General features: G+C 38.0%; 1 protein-coding gene across 1 annotated transcript in view; it reads right to left on the reverse strand.

Annotated features, from left to right (window-relative positions):
- LOC128203874 (nuclear factor NF-kappa-B p100 subunit-like) overlaps positions 1-24,936 on the reverse strand; it is a 33,397-nt gene that overhangs the window by 4,980 nt on the left and 3,481 nt on the right. Inside the window, exons 6-17 of the mRNA XM_052905354.1 lie at positions 19,691-19,846; positions 19,349-19,453; positions 17,034-17,131; positions 11,839-11,977; positions 9,770-9,931; positions 9,456-9,518; positions 8,135-9,196; positions 5,460-5,601; positions 4,423-4,540; positions 3,595-3,817; positions 1,587-1,756; positions 871-1,344 (exon numbers count right to left, since the gene is read on the reverse strand). Coding sequence (XP_052761314.1) covers positions 871-1,344; positions 1,587-1,756; positions 3,595-3,817; positions 4,423-4,540; positions 5,460-5,601; positions 8,135-9,196; positions 9,456-9,518; positions 9,770-9,931; positions 11,839-11,977; positions 17,034-17,131; positions 19,349-19,453; positions 19,691-19,846 — 2,912 coding nt within the window. The remainder of the gene's footprint in view (positions 1-870; positions 1,345-1,586; positions 1,757-3,594; positions 3,818-4,422; positions 4,541-5,459; positions 5,602-8,134; positions 9,197-9,455; positions 9,519-9,769; positions 9,932-11,838; positions 11,978-17,033; positions 17,132-19,348; positions 19,454-19,690; positions 19,847-24,936) is intronic.

Here is a 24,936-nt window from a genome sequence, read left to right on the forward strand (position 1 = left end):
CATAATTTATCTTGAATGTGAAAGTTAAAAAAGGATAAATTTTAATAAGTTTTGTAATGTTGTTGTTTTTTTGCCTCATTTTCAGGCCATTTTGCTTCAATATTTTATAGTTCCTATTTGGACAATATCTTAAAAATATCTACTATTTCACACAAAATAATATTATCCTTATCATTTTCTGTGAAACCTAGCAATAAATATTAAAACTTGAAGTAAAGAGCTCAGGTGTTATTGTGTTATGTCCGATCAAGTGATCATATTTCAATATATGTTATCATAAGAGGCATTCTTCCTGTTTCCATAAACTCACTCCTGTTTTCATAAACTCGCCAACACTGCTGGTGTCAGTTCAACAACGCCCTATATAGGAATTCTTCTTCCTTAATAAACCACCAAAACAAAAGCCTTCTTATCTAAGGGAATTTAAATTGATTAAAGTTTGAAACATTGCTCCATACAAAGGTTATACTTTTGTTTGCAAATCAATGCCTTTGCTATCTAAAGTACACCCTGTGATGACAATTTTATTTCAACAAGTAACCTGATTAATATCAGATTCAATAGAAGCCAGTTTTTCCTTGTTTAGTTTCAATAATATTTGTTATGGGGGATTATTTTAAAGGATATTGGGTTGAATGATTGCCGCTCAAGAAAGGAAGAATTTATATCAACCTTGTATACGCTCAAGATTACAAGGTTAACACATCATACAAGCCTTCATATCAACTGAATAATAATAATGGCTTCAAAGTACTGTCAGCCAATCATCAAAATATGATTTATGGTAGCAGTAAGAATTCTTTTTACATTCAAGATATTGCTTATTCATTTCAATATTAATTATTTTCACAGGAACTTTTAAAAACCTACCTTTTCATTGTTGTCTGCAAAGTCTGCAGGCACGAGTCCCCTCATTGTGGCATAATCATCCCCAGAGCTCTCTCCAGACTCCTCTGACACTACCACTTCCTGTGGCCTTTCCTCTGCAGGATCAACTGGCACCCGGATAGCGTCCACCTCATCTAAGCCTTCTTCAGGAACCTTCTGTTGTTCCTCTGTCACACTGACAGTAGCATCTCCAGCTGCAGTGTCCTCATCCTTTTCTTCACTGATTCGTCTCGCCTCTTTGGTCTTTTTTCTCTGCCTCTTTTCCCGTCTACTGTCTACACTGTCCCCACCCCTCATCTCCACTCCCTCCACTACCTCTATGACTTCATCATTCTCAATGTCTGGATCTGCTCCTCCTGCCATGAGGAGAGCCACCATTCCAACATTGCCACGCCCACAGGCAATGTGAAGGGCTGTGTTGCCATCGAAACGCTTCGTGTTCACCTTTGCACCAGCCTTCAATAAAAAATATCAATATTATGATATAATTTATTGTTAACTTAAATGACAAATGAATTTATTAAGTGTTATGACCTGGTAATTAAACAAAGATAGTCTTTCACCATGAAACTATTAGTTTTGCAGACTGTTTCACTGAATAAAATTTCTCTATATCACTTATTGTCCAATTAAACAGAAATCTTTGAAACATACCAACTGCATAATATTTTTATCTACTGACAATGTACACCAATCACCTGCAGAATAAGGTATGCTGCCAGGGAGAGCTCGTCATTTTCTACAGCATGATGAAGCGGTGTTTGTCCACTCTTGCCATCAGGCAGGTCGATGTCCGCCCGTCCGTACACCAGTAGTTTCATGGCTTCCAGGTTCTCGGACTGTGCTGCCAGGTGGGCCGGCGTGTAGCCTGAAACCAATCATATACATACTATTTAACTGATTTTCTACATAATGAATATATCATGATTCACATGTCATATGTTACATTAAAAAATGTTTCTTATTTATTCCATTAATTCCCCAAGGGCCTTATTGGTGTTAGTACCGACATGCATTCACAGGTAGAGCTGGATTCCTGACATGCCTATTCCAGGCACATGCCATGTCATAATAGCTATGCATTAATATATGTGAAACTGATCTTTTAAATTTGCCTGTGGGAAGGCTGTAAAGTTTGCAATCCATCCATTGTTCAGTTGTTAACCGATTAATTAGCAGTGCTCCTATTACACCAAAAGGCCCCAGATTTCATGACAATTCGTTGGTTTCCAATGCATGTGGTATTTACAATGATTGTTGACTTCCAACAATGCTCATGGGAATACCTATGAATTCCTACAGTTCTCTCTGTCACCAGGGTGGTTTGTGTTAATTTATCAGTTCATTCATATTTTTTTTTACTAAGCAAATCCTTTTAGCTTATATTTAGCACAACTGTCCATACCATGAATTTAATGAAATTTAAAACTAGAGCTGTCACAGGAGTGACGAATACCCCCAAATGCCGCCTGGACACAGGAATGGCAAACCATTCCCTTGAAAAGAGGCCATAACTCCAAGGTTACTGCACACTGCATCTTCTTTTATCATGCATGTATTGTTTTATTTAAATCTGTTGAGTAATTTAGAAGTTACACTGCTGACAAGAAAAACTAGCCTTTCATGAGTTATCGTCCGGAAACCGTTTTTCTATTTTTAGTAACAGTGACCTTGACCTTGGCCCCACCAGCCCCAATATCGAACTTAACCTGTATCTTCTGATGTTACACCTGTGTACCAAAAATTGTTCAAATCTGTCAAGCCTTTCAAGAGTTATCGTCCGGAAACCGTTTTTCTATTTTTAGTAACAATGACCTTGACCCCACCAGCCCCAATATCGAACTTGACCTGTATCTTCTAATGTTACACCTGTGTACCAAAAATTGTTCAAATCTGTCAAGCCTTTCAAGAGTTATCGTCCGGAAACCGTTTTTCTATTTTTAGTAACAGTGACCTTGACCTTGGCCCAACCAGCCCCAATATCGAACTTGACCTGTATCTTCTGATGTTACACCTGTGTACCAAAAACTGTTCAAATCTGTCAAACCTTTCATGAGTTATCGTCCGGAAACCGTTTTTCTATTTTTAGTAATAGTGACCTTGACCTTGGCCCCACCAGCCCCAATATCGAACTTGACCTGTATCTTCTGATGTTACACCTGTGTACCAAAAAAAATTCAAATCTGTCTAGCCTTTCATGAGTTATCGTCCGGAAACCATGAAAACTGACAGACCGACCGACAGACCGACCGACCGACAAGCTCACTCCTATATACCCCCTCAAACTTCGTTTGTGGGGGTATAAAAACCTTATGATACAGTATTTCTATATAAGGTCTGTCTATATAAAAACCCTATTCACAAGCTTTCTCTATAGAACTTATTCAAGTTACTAAATTATAGTTATAGTCAACCATTTCAATGCTCAAAATGATTTCCATCTTATACAGAATCTGTCTATTCCTACTTCCAATTATATGCTTTCTATGTCAAACAAAAATGTAAAATCATTTCATACGAGTGCTAGTTTCACAGTTTTTCAAGTCTACAATATTTTGATTCATGAATTATTCCATCTTTCCTACAAACCAGTATTGCTGGTAGCAAGTATTCTCTAAAGCGTCACTAATTACAGCCATCAGTTAGCAAAACAACTGATGATTGAAACAAATTTGAATTTTGTTTTGATAACTTAGTATGCCTTACCATTGAAGCATCTGATGTTGAGTTCGGGGAAGGGCACTTCCTTGGTGACGCCCCGTCGCAGGTACTTGAGGAGATTCTTGAGGCAGTCGGTACGCGTGTACAGGACAGCCAGGTGGGCGGGGGTGTAGCCAGACCGGTCAATAAGGGTTGGGTCTGCACCCGCACGGATCAGCAAGTCCACTGCGGCCGGCTGGTCAGTTATCACTGCCAGGTGCAAGGGAGTCTGGTGGAGACAGAAAACTATGGTCAGGACAATGTGCAGGAAAAAAAGATGGCATATGCAGAAATATGTTGTTAAAAATGAAAGGTTTGATACTTTCCAGCTTACATTAAAAGAATCAGGACTTGGTTATCTTGTAAAATGCAGTATCAGGACAAATGTGAAAGTGGACATGAATATTCATGTAATGATAATTTTCTCAACTTTCGTTAAAAATATTTATTAATTGTAATTATACTTGAAAGGTAGATAATAATAGCAGAAATGCGTAAATTTTATTTACACATTACGGTAAGAATAACAAGGAGATGAAAAAACTTTTTTCCACAGATTATTTCCGTTTATTGGTGATCATCATACAGTATTAATAAGATTATACAAGTCAGTATCACCATGCCTAAACACGACAGTTTATCCTTGTTTTTCTTCTTTTACCAATGAAAATATGCGTGTCTTTGGCATAATTTATATCGATTATCACTGACTTCACCCTACACAGAGGTCACTTCTCCTTTCTCTCTGACCAGGCAGAAGTCATTTTTCCCTTAAATTTAATTGAAAGAGGATGCCTGCTTTAAGTTAACATGCAGTTGATAACACCTGTGTACCTGATGGTGGAAGTTGTAGGCATTGATACGGGTATAGGCATCAGGAAGGGTAACCATGACATCAAGAATGTTCTGGAACACCTCATACTTGCCGTTGATGAGGGCTGTGTGCAGCGGACTACAAATATGAAAAACAAAATACATGAATGATGTTGAGTTTTAGATGAAGATTATTCAAAAGCTGCTGCTACCTGCCCATTTTTGGTGGCATACTTCTGCCCTCCTGGAGCAAAGCATGGGCACCCTTCTGCCTTCATAGAGTTGAAATACTGTCAAATAATTCTTATGTTTTTATTGAAACTTATAATATTGATATAAAACATAAAGTTTGTATTGCAGTATTTGTAAAAAGGCAACTATAAGGGCAAAGATGGTAATAAAATTGATGTATGCTTTAACAGACAAGTACACCTCTATTGTCAAAAGTAGTTACATTATAGATATTATGAAACAGTATTTAGTTTTCTATGCCCGAGTCTAAAACTCAGACTCAAGTGAATACAGACCCTATCAGAATTATCTAGTAGATGTATAAAGCTATAGTTCACTCCATATCAAAGCGCAGTATTATTCTTAAGCTCAACAATTAGAAATGAAATGCTGAAAGGCCATTTTTATTTTTTTTTTAAAAACGTTACTGTGGAGCTAACAGCAACACTCATCTTTTCTCTTTCGTGATCTCACAGTTAAAAAGGGGCATAAATCATTTCTGATTATAGCCCAAGGTATGGGCCTTGCTTTAGAAGTGGATATTGTTGCCAGCAACATGTGTACCAAGTTAATTTAAATTCATTGCATGGTTTATGAGTAATGGCCAAGGTTTAAAGATTTCAGATGCGGTCACTTTTTCAAAATTCAATGACTACTTTTTATTTTTACAGTCTTACATGAAGATTCAGATCGTCCTAACAAATACCAATGCATCCAACAGAAAGAGGTGTCATAACCAGCTGATTGTAATATTCTTGTTCATTTAATTTTGTTATCTTAAACATTTATGACGGACAAAATCTAGCTAGAAGAGCGCATTCACTTACAGGTCGCCATCCTGGTCCTGGACCGCCATGAGAAAGCGCTGGACCATGAGAAGGGAACGGATGTCGCCAGAGCCGGCGTAGTACTGCAGCGCTTCTGATGTCTTCATGGCTAACTTAAGCATTGGGTCCATGTCAGTTTGCACTGTAACATTTACACAAAATCATCATAGAAAAGTAATCATCGCACAGCAATGGAACTAAAAATTCTCATTATCAAAATGCTAATCATGATATAATAATTACATAGAATATAACTTTTATTACACTAAGGACTCATTAATCAGTAGCAACTTTGTTTACTTGACATTAAATTTCATTATTAATTTCAAAATGATACTTTCAAATAACTTTTGAAGTATTTGATACAAAATCTATACCTTTTTAGTGTTAATAGAAATATCATATTACATACCAGTTAAAAAGTGCCTCATATATATAAATCCTGACTTAAAGATCACCACTAATATCAAATGAACAAACTGAATTCAACTTTTAGATATTATATCAAATGATTACCTCAACCTTGAATCAAATCAGATATTTATGTCCTTTAGTAATTCAAATATCCCCTGCTGGTCATATGCCAATCAGAAAACAAAAGTTACTTCCTTAAACATAAATATTTGGTCTCCCACAAAACCTTTCCCTTCAATATTAAACTAAAAATATCTTGATGAAAAAATTCATGCAGATTTCAAGATATGTTCATAAGAATTGACAAATTATCAGAGCTTACACATGTTCACCCAATCTTACTTACTTCCTTAGTATAAAACTCACAAGTTGAAAAAATAAATCAGTATGGATATAGCTGATAAGCTAATAACTTGTCAGAGTTTATCTTTTATGCAAACATCTTATGAAGCTAATAGTTATGTTTTCTTTTATTCATAGTAAAACTTTTTTGTGTTAAGTACAAAACAGTTTGATAGTGAGTAAATGTATGCCTTTGCATACGTGGTATTTGCTGTAAGCAGGTCTACCGGTATATGTCTTGTGTAATTAACAGAGTTGAGCCGATTACAAATCAGAATGATTTGAAATTAGTAAGATAAAAAATACAAAAGCCTCATTTTTATATTTGTAGAGAAAATATAGGCCAAGTTCCAAAAGCAATAATTTGTCCACACAAAATTCCCCTGTGGTCTGGTGATTAACATGTAACTATCCTAGCAGTGCTAACATTCGTGAATAACTTTAACCACAAAAACTTATCTCAAAGAAAGGTATTGTTTACAAATGAATGTAATGATTTTAAATAGCTTTATCATGAATGAAAGATGACAAACATAAACCAGTCTGTTGGCAGGAAGGGCTTATAACCAGTGATAAATACAATATACTATTGTCTATCTACTTCTTTTAATTATATACTAAATCACTTAATCATTTTCACAAACATGTGTATGTACAAACTTGTGTACATGTATAGGGATTGCACTTTTTGGGATTGCACTTCTAGGGTTGAAATCAGGTTTGAAAAAGGTCTGGGTGCTGCACAAGAAGGACTGGGTGCTGTCTGCTGATAGACAAAAGGACTGGGTGCTGATAGACAAAAGGACTGGGTGCTGATAGACAAAAGGACTGGGTGCTGATAGACAAAAGGACTGGGTGCTGTTAGACAAAAGGACTGGGTGCTGATAGACAAAAGGACTGGGTGCTGATAGACAAAAGGACTGGGTGCTGATAGACAAAAGGACTGGGTGCTGATAGACAAAAGGACTGGATGCTGTTAGACAAAAGGACTGGGTGCTGATAGACAAAAGGACTGGGTGCTGATAGACAAAAGGACTGGGTGCTGATAGACAAAAGGACTGGGTGCTGATAGACAAAATGACTGGGTGCTGATAGACAAAAGGACTGGGTGCTGATAGACAAAAAGACTGGGTGCTGCACAAAAAGGACTGGGTGCTGATAGACAAAAGGACAAATTGCATCAGGCAGTAAATAATTTAGGCAATATGAATCTCATAGAAAATTTGAGAAATTGTGTTTATTTGAAATAATATTAGGTTTCAACTACTAAATATGTAAAGTTTGTTTGAATTCATAACCATACCACCAGTTTGAATCAAAATAAAATAAATGTTGGAAGATCTTAAGCATTTAATTCTTTTGAGGCAGGAGGGGGCACATTCTTTTCTCCATGAGGGCAAAAGGGTGCGTCCAAAAAGGACAGGTTGCAGCAGCCTCCCTTAATCCACTAGCTAAACCCCTAGAATGTTGTTCCTCTTTAATTTTACTGTTATCGTGTTTAATTTGTAAGGCTAAACTCCCCACACTATTCTATTTGAATTTCATGTTCAAAGAAGTTCCCTGGAAGTATTAATATTCCTACTAGTTTATTAACAGTTGCTGTGATAGGAGCATCATAAGAAAGAGGAAATATCCTGCCCAAAGTATTAAATTTATCTACCTTCTTTTAACACTTCAAACTGTAAATTGTTACTGGTAAACAATCTAGAAGTGATAGTTCTCTACATTCCCCCTTACTTCCCCTTTCAACGGCTTTGGCTTAAACTCAAGGCGTGATTAGCATGTGAGATAGGATTTAAAGTCAACCCCATGTATGGAATGATATATTAGCCAGCTGTTATCTGCACAAACACACTATGTAACCTGATAATCATGTGAAATAAACTTTCTCATATTGATGAATATATTGATAATCTTACCTTCACATGTTTTAATTTCCTTCACAGCAGGCCTACTTTCTGCAGATATCTTGACCTCGGGCTTAGATTCAGTCTCTGTCACCTTGGTTACAATGGTTTCCTTGGGCTTGGATACCAGAACTTCCTTAGCTACAGGAGACACTTTAGCCGTGTTGCCAATCATTGGTTCCGCTTTTTTTGCAGGATTCACAACAATTCCTGGCCTAGACCCTCGTCCAACAAGCATTTCCTCCTTTGAATTAATCTGGCACCTTTTCACTTCCTCAGCTCTAACATATGCTCCTGGCTGCTTGACAAGAGCAGCGTCCACTTCATCAAAGCCTTCAATGATTGACATGACATCCTGGAGGTCTGTGTCAGCAGGATACTGTGTTCCCCGGGCCTGGAAGGCACAAGTCCCATACTGCTGTTGGAGCTCATACTGCATTTGCTTGGCTGACTGGCTCCCACTGTAGCCTTGTGCCTGCTGCTGCAACTGGTATAACATATCTGGATCAGCTAACAAGTCAGTCTCAATGTCAGAGGGCACCTGTAAGGGTTGGTTTTGGGGCTGACCATGCATGCTTGTCACTGCTGTCATATGCATACCAGATTGAAATTGTGATGCCTGTAAAATTGATTCTGAAGTGGCTTGCAACATCTGACCACCAAACTGGATTCCACCTTGTGAAGTGTCACCCATGCCAAGAGGTGAGCCAAGGTTTCCCTGTGGGGACATTGCCTGCATACTCTGTGGTGAAGCCTGCATCACTGTGTGTTGGGGGGAGAGACCCCCACTCATAATTGACTGGGGGGAGCCAGACATCATTTGGTTGTATGGGGAAGGCGTAGCTGCTGAAAACACTGATCCTGGGGCAGATGTCTGGGGTCCCATGCTGTATAGAAGAGGGGGTGTGGTTGGCCCCACTTGCTGGCTGGGTGGGCTCATATTGGATACCTCCTCGTACACAAACTCTGTGGAGTTTGTAAGGATGTCTGGGGTCTGACTTGTGAACATTGCAACGTTTGACTGCTGTGTATACTGGGCAAGACTGCGTTGGGCTCGAGCAAATCGCCGATCAGCTGTAAAGGAAAGGAGGCTCATCAGGAAGTTCTTAAAATGCTAAGTGAGTAATCATCCTAATTAGAGAATGACAGGAACTTTCAGTGCATATGGAAAGTGTATCTCTCAAGACTAAGGAATTTATCTGGTGAGCCAAAAAAAATATAAGTGTGTCTATAATCATATGAAATGGCATAAGTGATTAACAGAATGTAAGACAAAGGCTTAGCAGGTCATTTTCCTATATGTATTTATAACTAATTTAATGTAGATACTTACTAGGTATATTAAAGTTTTTGAACTCTGCTGTTTTAAACTTCAAATCATTGAAGTTGGGTATAGCTGTAAAGAATATAGTATGGTACATTAAAATCAATGACAATGGTTAAACATGGTGAATACTGACTATATAAAAATTAAGGAAATCATTATACATGTAGCTAGAAAACATAAAATAAACCTTTCTCTATTGACCAAGCTATTTTTAGCAAACAACAGTAGCATTTTTTATATTCAATGTATTTCTATGAGTGAAAGTAAACAAGACTACACAATGGCTTCAACCCCATCAAGAAACCAAACTCCAAACTTACATCCCCCATTCTGAACGCCGTTGACACCATTGCTATTGCTGCTGTTGCTGTCGCTGCCTCCGCCAGCTGACGGAGGGTTGTAATCATAAGGGCTGCGACGACCAGGGCTGCCAGGGTATCTGGGTAAAATCTTTTGGCGCTTACGGTCTATAAACTCTGGATCTGAATTTAGAAAAACATTTTAATGATATCAGCAGATTAAAAAAAATCACAGTAAGAATATGCCTGCTCTTCTAAATTATATCTTGAGTTTTTATAACCCTATAGTATTGGTTTATGTCAACATTTCATACCTAATAATTACATATGTAAATTTTGGGAACTTTTATTTCCCGACTTACCTTGTTCATAAATATAATGCAAAAAAGTACCTTAAATAACCTATTCACCAATTGCAGCAAGTTACAATGGGCTGCAAGTTTACATTTGCTTAACCACATATTTGGGTATTTTAAATGAATTCAGAATAATTCTCCATTTCAGTATCAATTTCACTTCCTCCTTAGACTGCAAGCATCATTGAACACTTGGGGTAAAGACGGCCTCATTACAATGACACCAAGGTGAGCCCAATAAACAACGTCTATGATTAAAATGCAATTATTGATAATTCATGGTAATAATTGTTTTATAAAAAAATGTTTCAAATATAGATTACATTGCCGCACAATTTAAGAATGAGAAACCAAGACATAAAAGACCAACTTTCGTTGCCTTTAATATGCATGTGGGGAAAGCCAAAAAAGTGCATTGATAATAAAATTATAAGCTTGTACACTTTTTTCTATGTGCAAATAGATGAGTTGGGCCATGTTGTTCTCACAGGACACACTGACCAGAGCCTGTACTAGCAGGACATTCTGACCAGAGCCCGTATTAACAGAACACACTGACCAAAGCTCGTACTAACAGGACATTCTGACCAGAGCCCGTATTAACAGAACACACTGACCAAAGCTCGTACTAACAGGACATTCTGACCAGAGCCCGTATTAACAGGACACACTGACCAAAGTCAGTACTTACAAGACATTCTGACCAGGTCTGTTCCTACAGAACATTCTGACCAAAGCCCATACTAACAGGACATTCTGACCAGAGCCCATACTGACAGGACATTCTGACCAGAGCCCATACTAACAGGACATTCTGACCAGAGCCCATACTAACAGGACATTCTGACCAGAGCCCATACTGACAGGACATTCTGACCAGAGCCCATACTAACAGGACATTCTGACCAGAGCCCATACTAACAGGACACACTGACCAGAGCCCATACTGACAGGACATTCTGACCAGAGCCCATACTAACAGGACACACTGACCAGAGCCCATACTGACAGGACATTCTGACCAGAGCCCATACTAACAGGACATTCTGACCAGAGCCCATACTAACAGGACACACTGACCAGAGCCCATACTGACAGGACATTCTGACCAGAGCCCGTACTAACAGGACATTCTGACCAGAGCCCATACTGACAGGACATTCTGACCAGAGCCCGTACTAACAGGACATTCTGACCAGAGCCCGTACTAACAGGACATTCTGACCAGAGCCCATACTGACAGGACATTCTGACCAGAGCCCGTACTAACAGGACATTCTGACCAGAGCCCATACTGACAGGACATTCTGACCAGAGCCCATACTAACAGGACATTCTGACCAGAGCCCATACTGACAGGACATTCTGACCAGAGCCCATACTGACAGGACATTCTGACCAGAGCCCATACTAACAGGACACACTGACCAGAGCCCATACTAACAGGACATTCTGACCAGAGCCCATACTGACAGGACATTTTAACCTGAGCCCGTACTAACAGGACATTCTGACCAGAGCCCGTACTAAGAGGACATTCTGACCATAGCCCGTACTAACAGGACACACTGACAAGAGCCAGTACTAACGGGACATTCTGACCAGAGCCCGTACCTACAAGACATTCTGACCAGAGCTTGTACTCACATGACATTTTGACCAGAGCCTGTACTAACAGGACACACTGACCAGAGCCTGTCCTAACAGGACACACTGACCAGAGCCCCTACTTACCATAAGACCGAGGGTAGTAAGTGAAAGATTTAGGATCACTAGTTTCTCCGTCCGATTTCCTCTGTAGCTGAACAAGGACATTCACAGCCTTGGTGATGTTTAAATCCCGGTATTCAGGAGTCTTGAACACAATTGCGAACTGAAGAAGAAAAGTTCATTATAGATAAGTAAAATAGTCTAGGGGCGTAGCTAGGCCAATTATGATTGTACACACCCACTGCAGAACCAAGTGCCTCTTAACACTCAAAGCTTTCATCAATTCTGCAACATGTGACAATGTTATTTATTTACTTTTCCAGCACACAAATTTCTGTATTGCAATCTATGCCCCTTAATCTGAGTTTAATTTCCAATTACTGTTGCATTACAAGAGACCGATTAAATGTTAATACATGTAATGTGTAAGACCATCCACATGAAAACAATTGTCAATCAAAATGTCTGGGGCGATGGCCACTGGAACCTTCATGTTTCTTGTTTAGCGTTCCGAAAAATATTGAGTAATCTTTCAACTTTTATTAAAAATATCAGGGCTAAGGCAAAGTCAAACAATGTAGGAAACTTAAGCTGAATACTATAACAAAACTAATACAAAACTCTCTCTCCGACACCAGCCAAAACTGATGCTTGATCATTTTAACAATTGAGACAGAAAAAAAACATCCACCTAAAGAATGATAATGAAAACATGCACAGAATTAAGACAATCCAATATTTGCTAAAATTTCTGAACAACCTTAAACCCCTGTCACACTATGGGTGCGTTCACACGGCGACCAATAAAATCAAGAACGCCGATATGCCAGCAGTTGAAATGCAAGCATCGCCTTGGCAACCAGTGGTGTCACCAGTGAGCGCTTTGTAAAACAATATATATTATTATAGTGAATTGTTTTATTTGTTCCAATGCCCTTACATCTTAACGTGTACACAACATCTAAAGAAGTTAGCAAACCTTTATACCATAACTTCAATAAGTTTTGTCAATCCCAAAGAACCAAAAAAATAATACATATAAATAATTAACTGTCATTTACAGAATCAGGCCTTCATGATTTAAAATGAGATCAGAGCCGTCATTTTTTTCCTATTTCTGTAGTCGGGAGAAAACTGGAGAATATGATGTTTATTTTACTCAAGGATAGGTACTTTTTTCCTATCACTTGTTCTGATAACCTAAAATCCCCAAGCAGAGATAACATTGACCAACCACTCAAAACAGACTGAGTATTTCTGGGTACTCATAGTTGATTCTTGTACTCAAATCTTGTTATTCTTAGAATTTTAAGTGTTTATCATTTTGGAAAATCATGACTATCACTAATGTTTGTTAATCCATAAATAGGATAATGGGATTGTCTAAAAATCTGCATAAATTGAAAGCAATTGTCTAAAAATCTGCATAAATTGAAAACAATTTTCAGAAATCTGCAAAAGATTATAATCTTATTTTTTTGTGATATTTAAGTAAATGCAATTTAATGATCAAACAAGTATGTACATAATTTTTGAAATGTTGCAGTTTGTTGTTAATATAAAATATCTGAATTATGTAAGCATGCGGCTTGTTACATACAGCGTATCTTTATAAAAATAAAAATAAAATACAAAAAATAAAAAATAACTAATGCAAAGTATATCTTTTTACCACATAAGCGTTTAATCAATTAATCCTTTAACCTTTTGATCCTGTCACTTTTTCTATAACAAATATGTGATCTTGTTTACGACCTATCTCTATCTAGCTGTCCAACCACCATTACCAAGCCGGGTGATTACCCGCATGGTGGTTTTTTAAACTTCCCCTTTTACTTTGTTTGGGTTCTGACTAGTGCAGTTTAATGATTGTAACCCTACATTTATTCAAGTATTATCATATGACAAGAAGACAAACAATACTTGGCAATCTACCCAAAAATGCTGAAGTCATTTTAACTCAGCGGTTTGTGGCCGACCTTATTCCATATCAAGGATTTAAAATATTACCCTTTTCAAAGCTTTGCAGACAATGGAAATATATATTCCTAAAACATTTTCTTAAAAACAAAGGCTAAAATGAATAGATCAGAATTTGTGTCAATAAAGATTAATTAGCGTGAAAAAAAAAACTATAAAGAGGGTAGAAAAACAATTCAGGAAACCAAGTGTTCTACTTGATTTATAATCTTACTGGTTTTTTAATAATACTATAACTTACACTTTGAAACACAAGTCACACATGCCTGAAGCATATTGGGAATTCCCTTTTATTTACTGTACTGTATAGAAGTACTCTTGTTTAATACCAACCAATTTAAGATGAATACTTTAATAGTTATCAAGAAGAACATTCCCCTTATGTAAATAACAACATCCTTCATGGGAATGTAAATGGAAACCACTTTCCAAATCAATGCTTTTACACAGAGTATTACAGACCTGAGTGCATTTGTTAATAATATAGTTTTCTACACATTTGGATATTTTCTAATTACCATCCATAACATGCCAACATAACCATTAAAAGTAATACATGTTAAAAAAGAATCTTTACCAATCAGACAATTTCTGGTACAGAAATCATAGATACAAGGTCTATATAAAATACACATAATAATATAATAATATAAATATATAAATTAGACAATAACATTTAAACATAACAAATACAGGTCACTACAACAGAGTTTTTGTTAAAATACATGTATGTTTCAACTTAAGCATTCAATGGTTTCAAAATACATGTGGGCATTATCTTGTCCAGGGAACAATTACAGATTGACAATTCCTTGGTTCAGTAACTAGGAAAAACCAATTTATACTGGGTTCTCTTAATATATTTATGTCATTTTGTTCAAAATACAGATTTTTTTCATATTTTGATTACAGTTTCACACAATTGTGCTGATAAACACACCCTGCATGTGTTATATTTCAGACTGTTTACGACTTGGACAATTGTCCATTATTTCTTAAAAAGTATTCGTCTGTATGGCAAAGGTTTAAAGTAGATTTTTGGGTAGAACTTTAGGGCAAAGACGCTGGTTCTTAGTGTAGAACACTGAGGAAAAGGTTTAAAGTCATGGCCTTAATTAGTTTTAGGGGTTGAACATTAGGACAAAGGTGTAAAGTAATGGCCTTAGCAGGTTCTTGGGTTGGAGCACTAGGGCAAGATTTAATATTACGGACTTAACAGGTTCATGGGGCATTAGAGCAAATGTTTAAAGTAATGGCTTCAACAGGTTCCAGGTGTAGGGCATTAGGGCAATGGTTTAAAGTAATGGCTCCAGCCAGTTCTAGGGGTGAAACATTTTGCTAAAGGTTTAAAGTAATGGCCTTAGCAGGCTCTAGGGGTAGACCAATAAGGAAAAGGTTAAAAATAATGGCCTAAGGAGGTTCTAGGGGTAGAACATTAGGGTCAAGGTTTACAGTTATGGCTTCAGCAGGTTATTGAGGTAGGAACTAGGCCAAAGGTTTTAAATAATGACTTCAGCAGGTTCTAGGGGTAGAGCATTAGGGTAAATGTTTAAATAATGATCTGAGCAGATCCTAGAGGTAGCACATTAGGCCAAAGCTTTAAAGTAAGGGCTTGAGCAGGTCATAGGATAGGACACAAGGCCAAAGGTTTATGGTAATGGCTTCAGCAGGTTACAGGGGTAGAACATTAGTGTAAAGCTGTAAAGTAATGGCCTTAGTGGGTTCTAGGGTAAGACCATTAGGCCAAAGGTTTGAAGTAATGACTTAAGCAGGTTATAGGGTAGGACACTATGCCAAAGGTTTATTGTAATGACTTCAGCAGAGGAAATGGCTCCAGCAGGTTTCAGGGGTGGAACATTAGGGCAAATGTTTAAAGAAATGGTTCTTGGGGTATACAATTAGGCCAAAGGTTTAATGTAAGGGCATATGCCAACGATCTAAGTAATGGTTTCAGAAGGTTCCAGGGGTAGAACATTAGGGTGAAAGTTTAAAGTTATGACTTCAGCAGGTTTCAGGGGTATAACATTAGGGTGGAGGTTTAAAGTTATGACTTCAGCAGGTTCCAGGGGTATAACATAAGGGTGGAGGTTTAAAGTTATGACTTCAGCAGGTACCAGGGGTAGAACATTAGAGTGAAAGTTTAAAATTATGGCCTAAGCAGATTCCAGGGGTAAAACATTCGGGTGGAGGTTTAAAGTAATGACTCCAGCAGGTTCCAGGGATAGAACATTAGAGTAAAGGTTTAAAATAATGGCCTAAGCAGGTTCCAGGGGTAAAACATTAGGACGGAGGTTTGAAGTTATGACTTCAGCAGGTTCCAGGGGTAGAACATTAGAGTAAAGGTTTAAAGTAATGGCCTTAGCAGGTTCCAGAGGTAGAACATTAGGGTGGAGGTTTAAAGTAGTGGCCTTAGCAGGTTCCAGATGTAGAACATTAGGGTGGAGGTTTAAAGTAATGGCCTTAGCAGGTTCCAGATGTAGAACATTAGGGTGGAGGTTTAAAGTAATGGCCTTAGCAGGTTCCAGAGGTAGAACATTAGGGTGGAGATTTAAAATAGTGCCCTAAGCAGGTTCCAGTGGTAGAACAACAAGGTGAAGGCTTAGAATTATGGCTTCAGCTGGTTTCAGGGGTAGAACAGTAGGGTGGAGGTTTACAGTTCTGGCTTTAGCTGGTTCTTGCTGATAGAAGACTAGGGTCAAGTTTTGAAGTAGTGGTTTCAGTAGGTTTTCTGCTAGTGAAAGTTAAAGGTGATGGCTACAGCAGGTATGCTGTCAACAAAATTGCTACCTAGGAGTGTACCAGCAGCTGAAGGGCTGAAACCATTATGGCAATAGGATTGAGGGTGCAATTTTGACCCCAAATTAGGATCAAGGAGGGTGAAAAACCCTGCCACAGACACAATTTTTTAGAAACCCTTCTGAAGGTTCTCCTGACTTCATATTTAAAGCAAAATACTAACAACAAATAAAAGTTAAACCAATTATTTTTTAATCAGTAACAATAATATAAAAATATTTCATATATATTTCTTGGTCTCTGGAATCATGAGATCAGAGGAAAACTGCGGACAAATCACAATTCATTGTTTGACTGTGGAATAAGCATCATATTCCTTCAATTTGAATGAGGTCAAGTGATTCTCAAGTCCTTAAATATTTGTTATTTCAAAAATGGATTCAAAAAAATAAGTGACATTAGTACCTACTACTACTATCCCATTACACTAGTCTAGTGTTTACCTGTCTGTGGACGTCAAGGGGGCTAAAATGGCCGTACGCCTCCCACAGAACATTTCCACCACCCACATCTTGCTCAACGAAACGCACCATTATGTCATCTGCAAATAGAAGAGACACAACATTGAAGAGTTTAATCTTGCATGATAATTTTTATTTGCTGACTCCTTTATCCAAGACTACAAAATAACCATGGTGATGGGGAATGCTGCTATCGTTACTGCTGCATATAACTGATTTAAATGGCGTGTTATATTATTTTGAGAGCATGTACACTAAGGTTTTCTTTTAAAGAAACTGTAAGAGAAATCAATTAAATTCATTGCCTTTTTGGTGTCATGATTGTTTTAACAGTAAAATGCTAAGAAGGAGCACATGGTTGAAAAAGGCGACCCGGGTTGTATGTAAATGTTTTGGTGGTAGCTCTTATATTTTGTGACTGAATGCACTTTTGTTTTTTTAGTAAAATGTAAAAATAACAAACAAATCTGAACTAAACTTTGTAAAAATCCGGTTTTTATCACCAAAACATGTGGTAGAAATAGATGATGTTGAAATTTGGACAGAACAACAATCTTTTGAATTTCTCATAAAAATCTCATTTTCTGGTAAAAAGCTTATACATTCATTTAAAGTTGTCATATGAAGCTGTTGTAGACAATTCCTACCTTTTTTTAAAACAGCAAAACAACACCCTCAAATTCCAATTGAAAAAAAACAACATGAGTTAACAACATAATCTCATTATGCTGCGCTTGATATGCAAACACGCTAAAAAAACATTAAAAAGGAACTGAAGTATTGGTGTTATTTTGTTATGGTTATATTGTTAAGAAATATATTAATCAGATGTCAGAATCTTATTTTAAAATAAAGAAAATAACCATATCAATGTTTTAGCAGAATAATTATCTTAGTGCACATATAAAAACAACCCAATTTAGTGCACCATCTTGTTGTTCCTCACCTGCTTTAAAATATAACTTTATCAATCAAAATCAATATGTCTAATTTAAGGAATGAATTGCGGGGTTGATGTCATTATCGGGGTATGAACACAATTGGGCTGGTCAATGTGTGTGGAGTCCGACTCCACGCATACTCTGACCAGCCCAATTGTGTTCATATCCCTGAAAATGACATCAACCACGCAATTCATTACTTATATTTACACCATTAGTTCATTATTTCATTCAATAATTGTTAAAAAGATACTTCATTTCATTTAAGAAAAAGTTTCAGTAATCCTTTCTTACCCATTCGGTAAAAAGAACGACCCGACTGTAACCGGAAACTTTTTTTAAATGACGTCACAATAACGTGGGAAAAGATCAACCACTTGAAATCACATTTAAATGTAAAATTGAAACACTTATGTCAACAAAACATTTAAAATATAATAAATTAACAGTTTCTTAAATGTTGATTTATATTTTACGGGACCTTCTGACACAATACAAACAATAACAAGATCAATAGTTTTCATGTATATTGTTATGTGATGAATTGCGGTCCGAACATATCCAAAGATGTTGCTTTCATCGATTGATAAATGCAATTGCCGAAAGGCAGTAAATTTAAGGAATGGAAGTTGAGGTGTAAATATTGAAGTTTTGAACATAAGGTAGAAAGATTTTGATGATTACTGTGATATTAATAAATATAATTGATATATTACCTCTATTAAATGTTTTTATATACCATCTCTTTCTATTTTATATACATGTTCATGGGTAGTTACAGTACCAGAAGGCTATGAGAAACACTGCCAGATTCTGAGCTCAAAGATCTTTTAATGTTAGGTGCTATCTTATCTTATGCACTATTATCTCTAAATTACCTCCCCTCGTTTTACTTCAAAGAATTCTACAACAAATTGATGTCTAATGTTAAGTATCACTGAAAGAAATAATGCAAAAAACCAGGTAAAAGATAATGCAAAGGACCAATTATCATCAATAATGGCGCATCTGAGCTTCACAGGAACGCCATTTGACCATCCTCATAAAGAAAATGATTGACTCTTAACTGTAATAGCTATTGAGCAAGGGGAGACTAATCTTACACCCAATGAACTGACTCACATCTAAAATGTGTTTATACCTTTATGTAAATGTTAAACGTATGCAACATAGATCAAAAACAGAATTCAATATATATAACATACTGTATAGCACAGAACTCATTGGTACTTGATCTTTTTCAAGGGATAATCCGGGACTTTTGTTAATTTATATGCCTAAAGTTACCACATAAAAAGGTTTCAAATCAACATGCATGGATATAAATAATAAGTACATGTAAATACATGTATATACCTTTTTGTACTTTTTCACAGAGGAGGAAGACCTCATCGTTGCCAGTACAGCAGCCACTATACTTGTCCATCCGGCAAATCTTCAGGGCATTTGCTCCCGGAGCCTCTGTACAGGTGGAGGAAAAATGTACAAAAATTGATAAAACAATGTGAAACAGTTTAAAATTGTAACAAACATGGTCAAGATGGTTTTCTCAAGCCAATAAAAGAGACTAAAACATGCTTAGATTACAATTACTTAAATAAAGAAACCAATGACAGAACAACACACCATATATAGTAAGACTTAAGGTTAATAAATACCATGAGAAGTAGATATTGTTGTGTATGCATGGCCACTTACTGCTATCATAGATTGGGTCTGATGTAACTGAGGGAAGGGCGGTAAGTCCACCACGGCCATCCTGCAGAAACGCCTGGAAACACAGCCGCACGACGTTCAACTGCATTGTCTTTGCCGAGTTCTGAGCTTCAGCTCGAGCCTGATCACGCTCCTCACCTGTAAACACACATATGCATGATGGTATTTGTACGCTCCTCACCTGTAAACACACATATACATGATGGTATTTGTACCCTCCTCACCTGTAAACACACATATACATGATGGTATTTGTACGCTCCTCATCTGTAAACACACATATACATGATGGTATTTGTACGCTCCTCACCTGTAAACACACATATACATGATGGTATTTGTACGCTCCTCACCTGTAAACACACATATACATGATGGTATTTGTACGCTCCTCACCTGTAAACACACATATACATGATGGTATTTGTACGCTCCTCACCTGTAAACACACATATACATGATGGTATTTGTACACTCCTCACCTGTAAACACACATATACATGATGGTATTTGTACGCTCCTCACCTGTAAACACACATATACATGATGGTATTTGTACACTCCTCACCTGTAAACACACATATACATGATGGTATTTGTACGCTCCTCACCTGTAAACACACATATACATGATGGTATTTGTACGCTCCTCACCTGTAAACACACATATACATGATGGTATTTGTACGCTCCTCACCTGTAAACACACATATACATGATGGTATTTGTACACTCCTCACCTGTAAACACACATATACATGATGGTATTTGTACTCGCTATATGCGTGGCTGAAGACTTCTAAGTGACATCAAAAATAAAGACATATTTATTAACCCCTACAAGGGCACATTGCAGACCTTGAGCATCACTGGAGGATGAACCCTTACACACTACTCTTTCTACTTTGTCAAATGGAGGAAACTTCGATTATAGCGCTTGCATGTTATGAAACTTTACACCCTTAAGTAATGTAACATTCTCATTCATTAGAGGTTTGACAATAATAAAAGTATGCATAGCACCCTCACTCTGGTATACAAGAATGTAAAATAGCTGAATAAGGAAACTAGGGCATTTTAAGGACAGTTTTTGGGGATATGAAAGGAGGAAGATAGGAAGGTAGAGGTGACATGTATACAGCCTGTTTTATTGCTTTCACATCATAACATTCATTTCCAACACAGACTTGGATATATTTGTTTATCAACATTTTCAAATCACATTAGCAGCTAAATTGACTACCTTATTGGCTTTAAGTTTACGCTAAGAACACCCCAGTATAAGTAAGAATCTGAACAGCTTTTTTACATATACATTAACAATACATTTGGCACATTTGGAAATAGCCTTAAAATGCAGTTTGTAAGACGATTATGAATGTAGAAATTAACCAATAATAAGAAAGTATCTCCTTATTCATTTGTTTCAGGATACTGCTTTATGTAACAACCATCTTTGCTAGGTGTATGACAGTAATTTAGAAATAATTGTGAAACACAAAGCTGATAATGGTGACATTACTGATAAACAATATCTTTATAAAGACCTGTCAATATTGTCAACTTCCTTTGTTATAGTTTTTTAAGAATGAAGTAGAATAGTACTATGATAATCAATAGCATAAAAAGTTCAGAGTTGCGTTCTACCTTAGGTGACAGCTTAAAACTTTTTGAACAAGAGATGTTTGTCAAACATTATGCCCCCCCTGAGCGCCATGTTGTCAGGATTATATGGACAATTGAATGAAATATGCATGGACCAAATGACGGCTGATTTGTCGCTGACATTGGATGCCGTTGAGGCAGTTTTAATATTATGAGCATTCAAAGTGTTTTATGACCATGACCTTTGACTCTATGACCTCAAAATCCATAGGAGTCATCAGCTGGTCACCAAAAATCTAAATGTCAAGTTTAAGGGCCATGGGTGCAGGCATTAACAAGTTATAACACAGACAAGCTTTTTTTCGTTCAAGGTCACTGTGACCTTGACCTTTGACCTGATGACCCCTAAAATCATAAGAGGTCATCTACAGGTCAGACACAACTCCAAAACAGGTTTGAGGGCCATGGGTGCAGGCATTGTCAAGTTATCACTAAAAACATTTTCGCATTCAAGGTCACTGTGAACTTGACCTTTGACCCAATGACTCCTAAAATCAACAAGAGATGTTTGTCAAACATTATGCCCCCCCTGAGCGCCATGTTGTCAGGATTATATGGACAATTGAATGAAATATGCATGGACCGAAATGACAGCTGATTTGTTGCTGTTTTAAGATTATGACTATTAAAGTGTGAGGATAAAGTGTGTTATGACCGTCATGACCTTTGACTCTATGAACTCAAAATCCAGAGTCATCAGCTGGTCACCAGAAACCTAAATGTCAAGTTTGAGTGCCATGGGTGCAGGCATTGTCAAGTTATCACAAGACAAGTTTTTTTCGTTCAAGGTCACTGTGACCTTGACCTTTGACCCGATGACCCCTTAAATCATAAGGGGTCATCTACAAGTCAGATGTAACTCCAAGTCAAGTTTGAAGGCCATGGGTTCAGGCATTGTTGAGTTATCACTCGGACAACCTTTACCATTCAAGATCACTGTGACCTTGACCTTTGGCTCTATGAATTCTAAAATCAATAAGGGTGATCTACTGGTCAGGCTTAACATCCATGTCAAGCTTAATGATCATAGGTTCAGGCATTGTTGAGATATCAGTGGGGGAAGATTTGTTAACTTTTTTGCGTTAAAAGGTTACTGTGACATTGACCTTGGCCTGATGACCCCCAAAGTCGATAAGGGTCATCTACTGGGCAGGCCCAACCTTCATGTCAAGTTTGATGACCATAGGTCCAAGAATTGTTGAGTTTGCTTTCAATGTCACTGTGACCTTGACCCCTAAAATCAATACGGGTCATCTACTGGTCAGGCCCAACCTCCATGTCAAGTTTGATGACCATAGGTCCAAGAATTGTCGAGTTTGCTTTCAAGGTCACTGTGACCTTGACCTTTGACCCCTAAAATCAATAGGGGTCATCTACTGGTCAGGCCCAACCTCCATGTCAAGTTTGAGGGCCATGGGTGCAGGCATTGTTGAGTTATCACTTGGACAACCTTTTATCATTCAATGTCACTGTGACCTTGACCTTTGGCCCAACGACCCCTAAAATTAATAGGGACAATCTCCTGGCCAGGCTCAACCTCCATATCAAGTTTGAGGGCCATGGGTGCAGCCATTGTCAAGTAATCACTCGGATAACCTTTTACCATTCCAGGTCACTGTGACCTTGACCTTTGGTCCAATGACCCCTTAAATCAATAGGGACCATCTTCTGGCCAGGCCCAACCTCCAAGTCAAGTTTGAGGGCCATGGGTGCAGGCATTGTCAAGTTATCACTCGGACAACCTATTATCATTCCAGGTCACTGTGACCTTGACCTTTGGCCAGATGACCCCCAAAAACCATAGGGGTCATCTCCTGGTCAGGCCAATTCTCCAAGTCAAATTTGAGGGCCATGGGTGCAGGCATTGTTGAGTTATCAATCGGACAACCTTTTACCATTCAAGGTCACTGTGACCTTGACCTTTGGCCCAATGACCCCCAAAAACAATAGGGGTCATCTACTGGTCAGGCCCAACCTCCAAGTCAAGTTTGAGGGCCATGGGTGCAGGCATTGTTGAGTTATCACTCGAACAACCTTTTACCATTCAAGGTCACTGTGACCTTGACCTTTGACCCATTGAGCCCAAAAAACAATAGGGGTCAGCTACTGGTCAGGCCCAACCTCCAAGTCAAGTTTGAGGGCCATGGGTGCAGGCATTGTCACGTTATCACTCGGACAACCTTTTACCATTCAAGGTCACTGTGACCTTGACCTTTGGCCTGATGACCCCCAAAAACAATAGGGGTCATCTACTGGTCAGGCCCAACCTCCATGTCAAGTTTGAGGGCCATGGGTGCAGGCATTGTTGAGTTATCACTCGGACAAGCTTTAAAATTATTTTACCATTAAAGGTCACTGTGACCTTGACCTTTGACCCGATGACCCCCAAAATCAATAGGGGTCATCTACTGGTCAGGCCCAACCTTCATGTGAAGTTTGATGACCATACGTCCAGGAATTGTACAGTTATCACTCGGACAAGCTTTGGTCTACCGACGGACCGACCGACCGACTTGCCTGTGTAAAGCAATATATCCCTCTTCTTCGAAGGGGGGCATAATAAGGGTCACCTCAAGGTCAGGCCCAACTTTGATGATTATAGGTTCAGGCATTTTTGAGATATCACTGGGAGAAGATTTGTTAACTTTTTAGCATTAAAGGTTACTTTGACCTTGACCTTGGCCAGAAGACTTCCAAAGTCAAGAGGGGTAATCTACTGGACAGGTCCAACCTTCATGTCAAGTTTGATGACCATAGGTCCAGGAATTGTCAAGTTTGCTTTCAAAGTCACTGTAACCTTGACCTTGACCACTAAAATCAATAGGGGTCATCTACTAATCAGGCCCAACCTCCAAGTCAAGTTTTGGGGCCATGGGTGCAGTCATTGTTGAGTTATCATTCGGACAACCTTTTACCATTCAAGGTCACTGTGACATTGACCTTTGGCCCGATGACCCCCAAAAACAATAGGGGTCATCTACTGGTCAGGCCCAACCTCCAAGTGAAGTTTGAGGGTCATGGGTGCAGGCATTGTTGAGTTATCACTCGGACAAGCTTTATAATTATTTTACCATTAAAGGTCACTGTGACCTTGACCTTTAACCCGATGAGCCCTAAAATCAATAGGGTCATCTACTGGTCAGGCCCAACCTTCATGTCAAGTCTGATGACCATACATCCAGGAATGGTTGAGTTATCACTCGGACAACCTTTGGCCTACCGACAGACCGATCTATCAACCGACCGACATGTGCAAAACAATATACCCCTCTTCTTCGAAGGGGGGCATAATAAAGCAAAAATTTGATAGCTTAATTATATGCTTCAAAACTCTTTCTTAATTGCCAATGTAAGTACCAAAACTTCATGCAGATTGAAATAATGAGACTTAAATTAATTGGCCTATTTGAATTAAACACTTAAATTCTCTGCTGATTATTTATTAGACATTTCTTGTTACTGTAATAGACAAATAGCGCAGAAGGGTTTACTGTCTTTCTTCACACTTGTCTGAAAACTGAGGCAATAAGACAAGGGTTTTATTGTTGTTTTTAAAAGTGTTA

Source organism: Mya arenaria, chromosome 2, assembly GCF_026914265.1.
Source record: "Mya arenaria isolate MELC-2E11 chromosome 2, ASM2691426v1".
In the NCBI taxonomy this organism is placed as follows: domain Eukaryota; kingdom Metazoa; phylum Mollusca; class Bivalvia; order Myida; family Myidae; genus Mya; species Mya arenaria.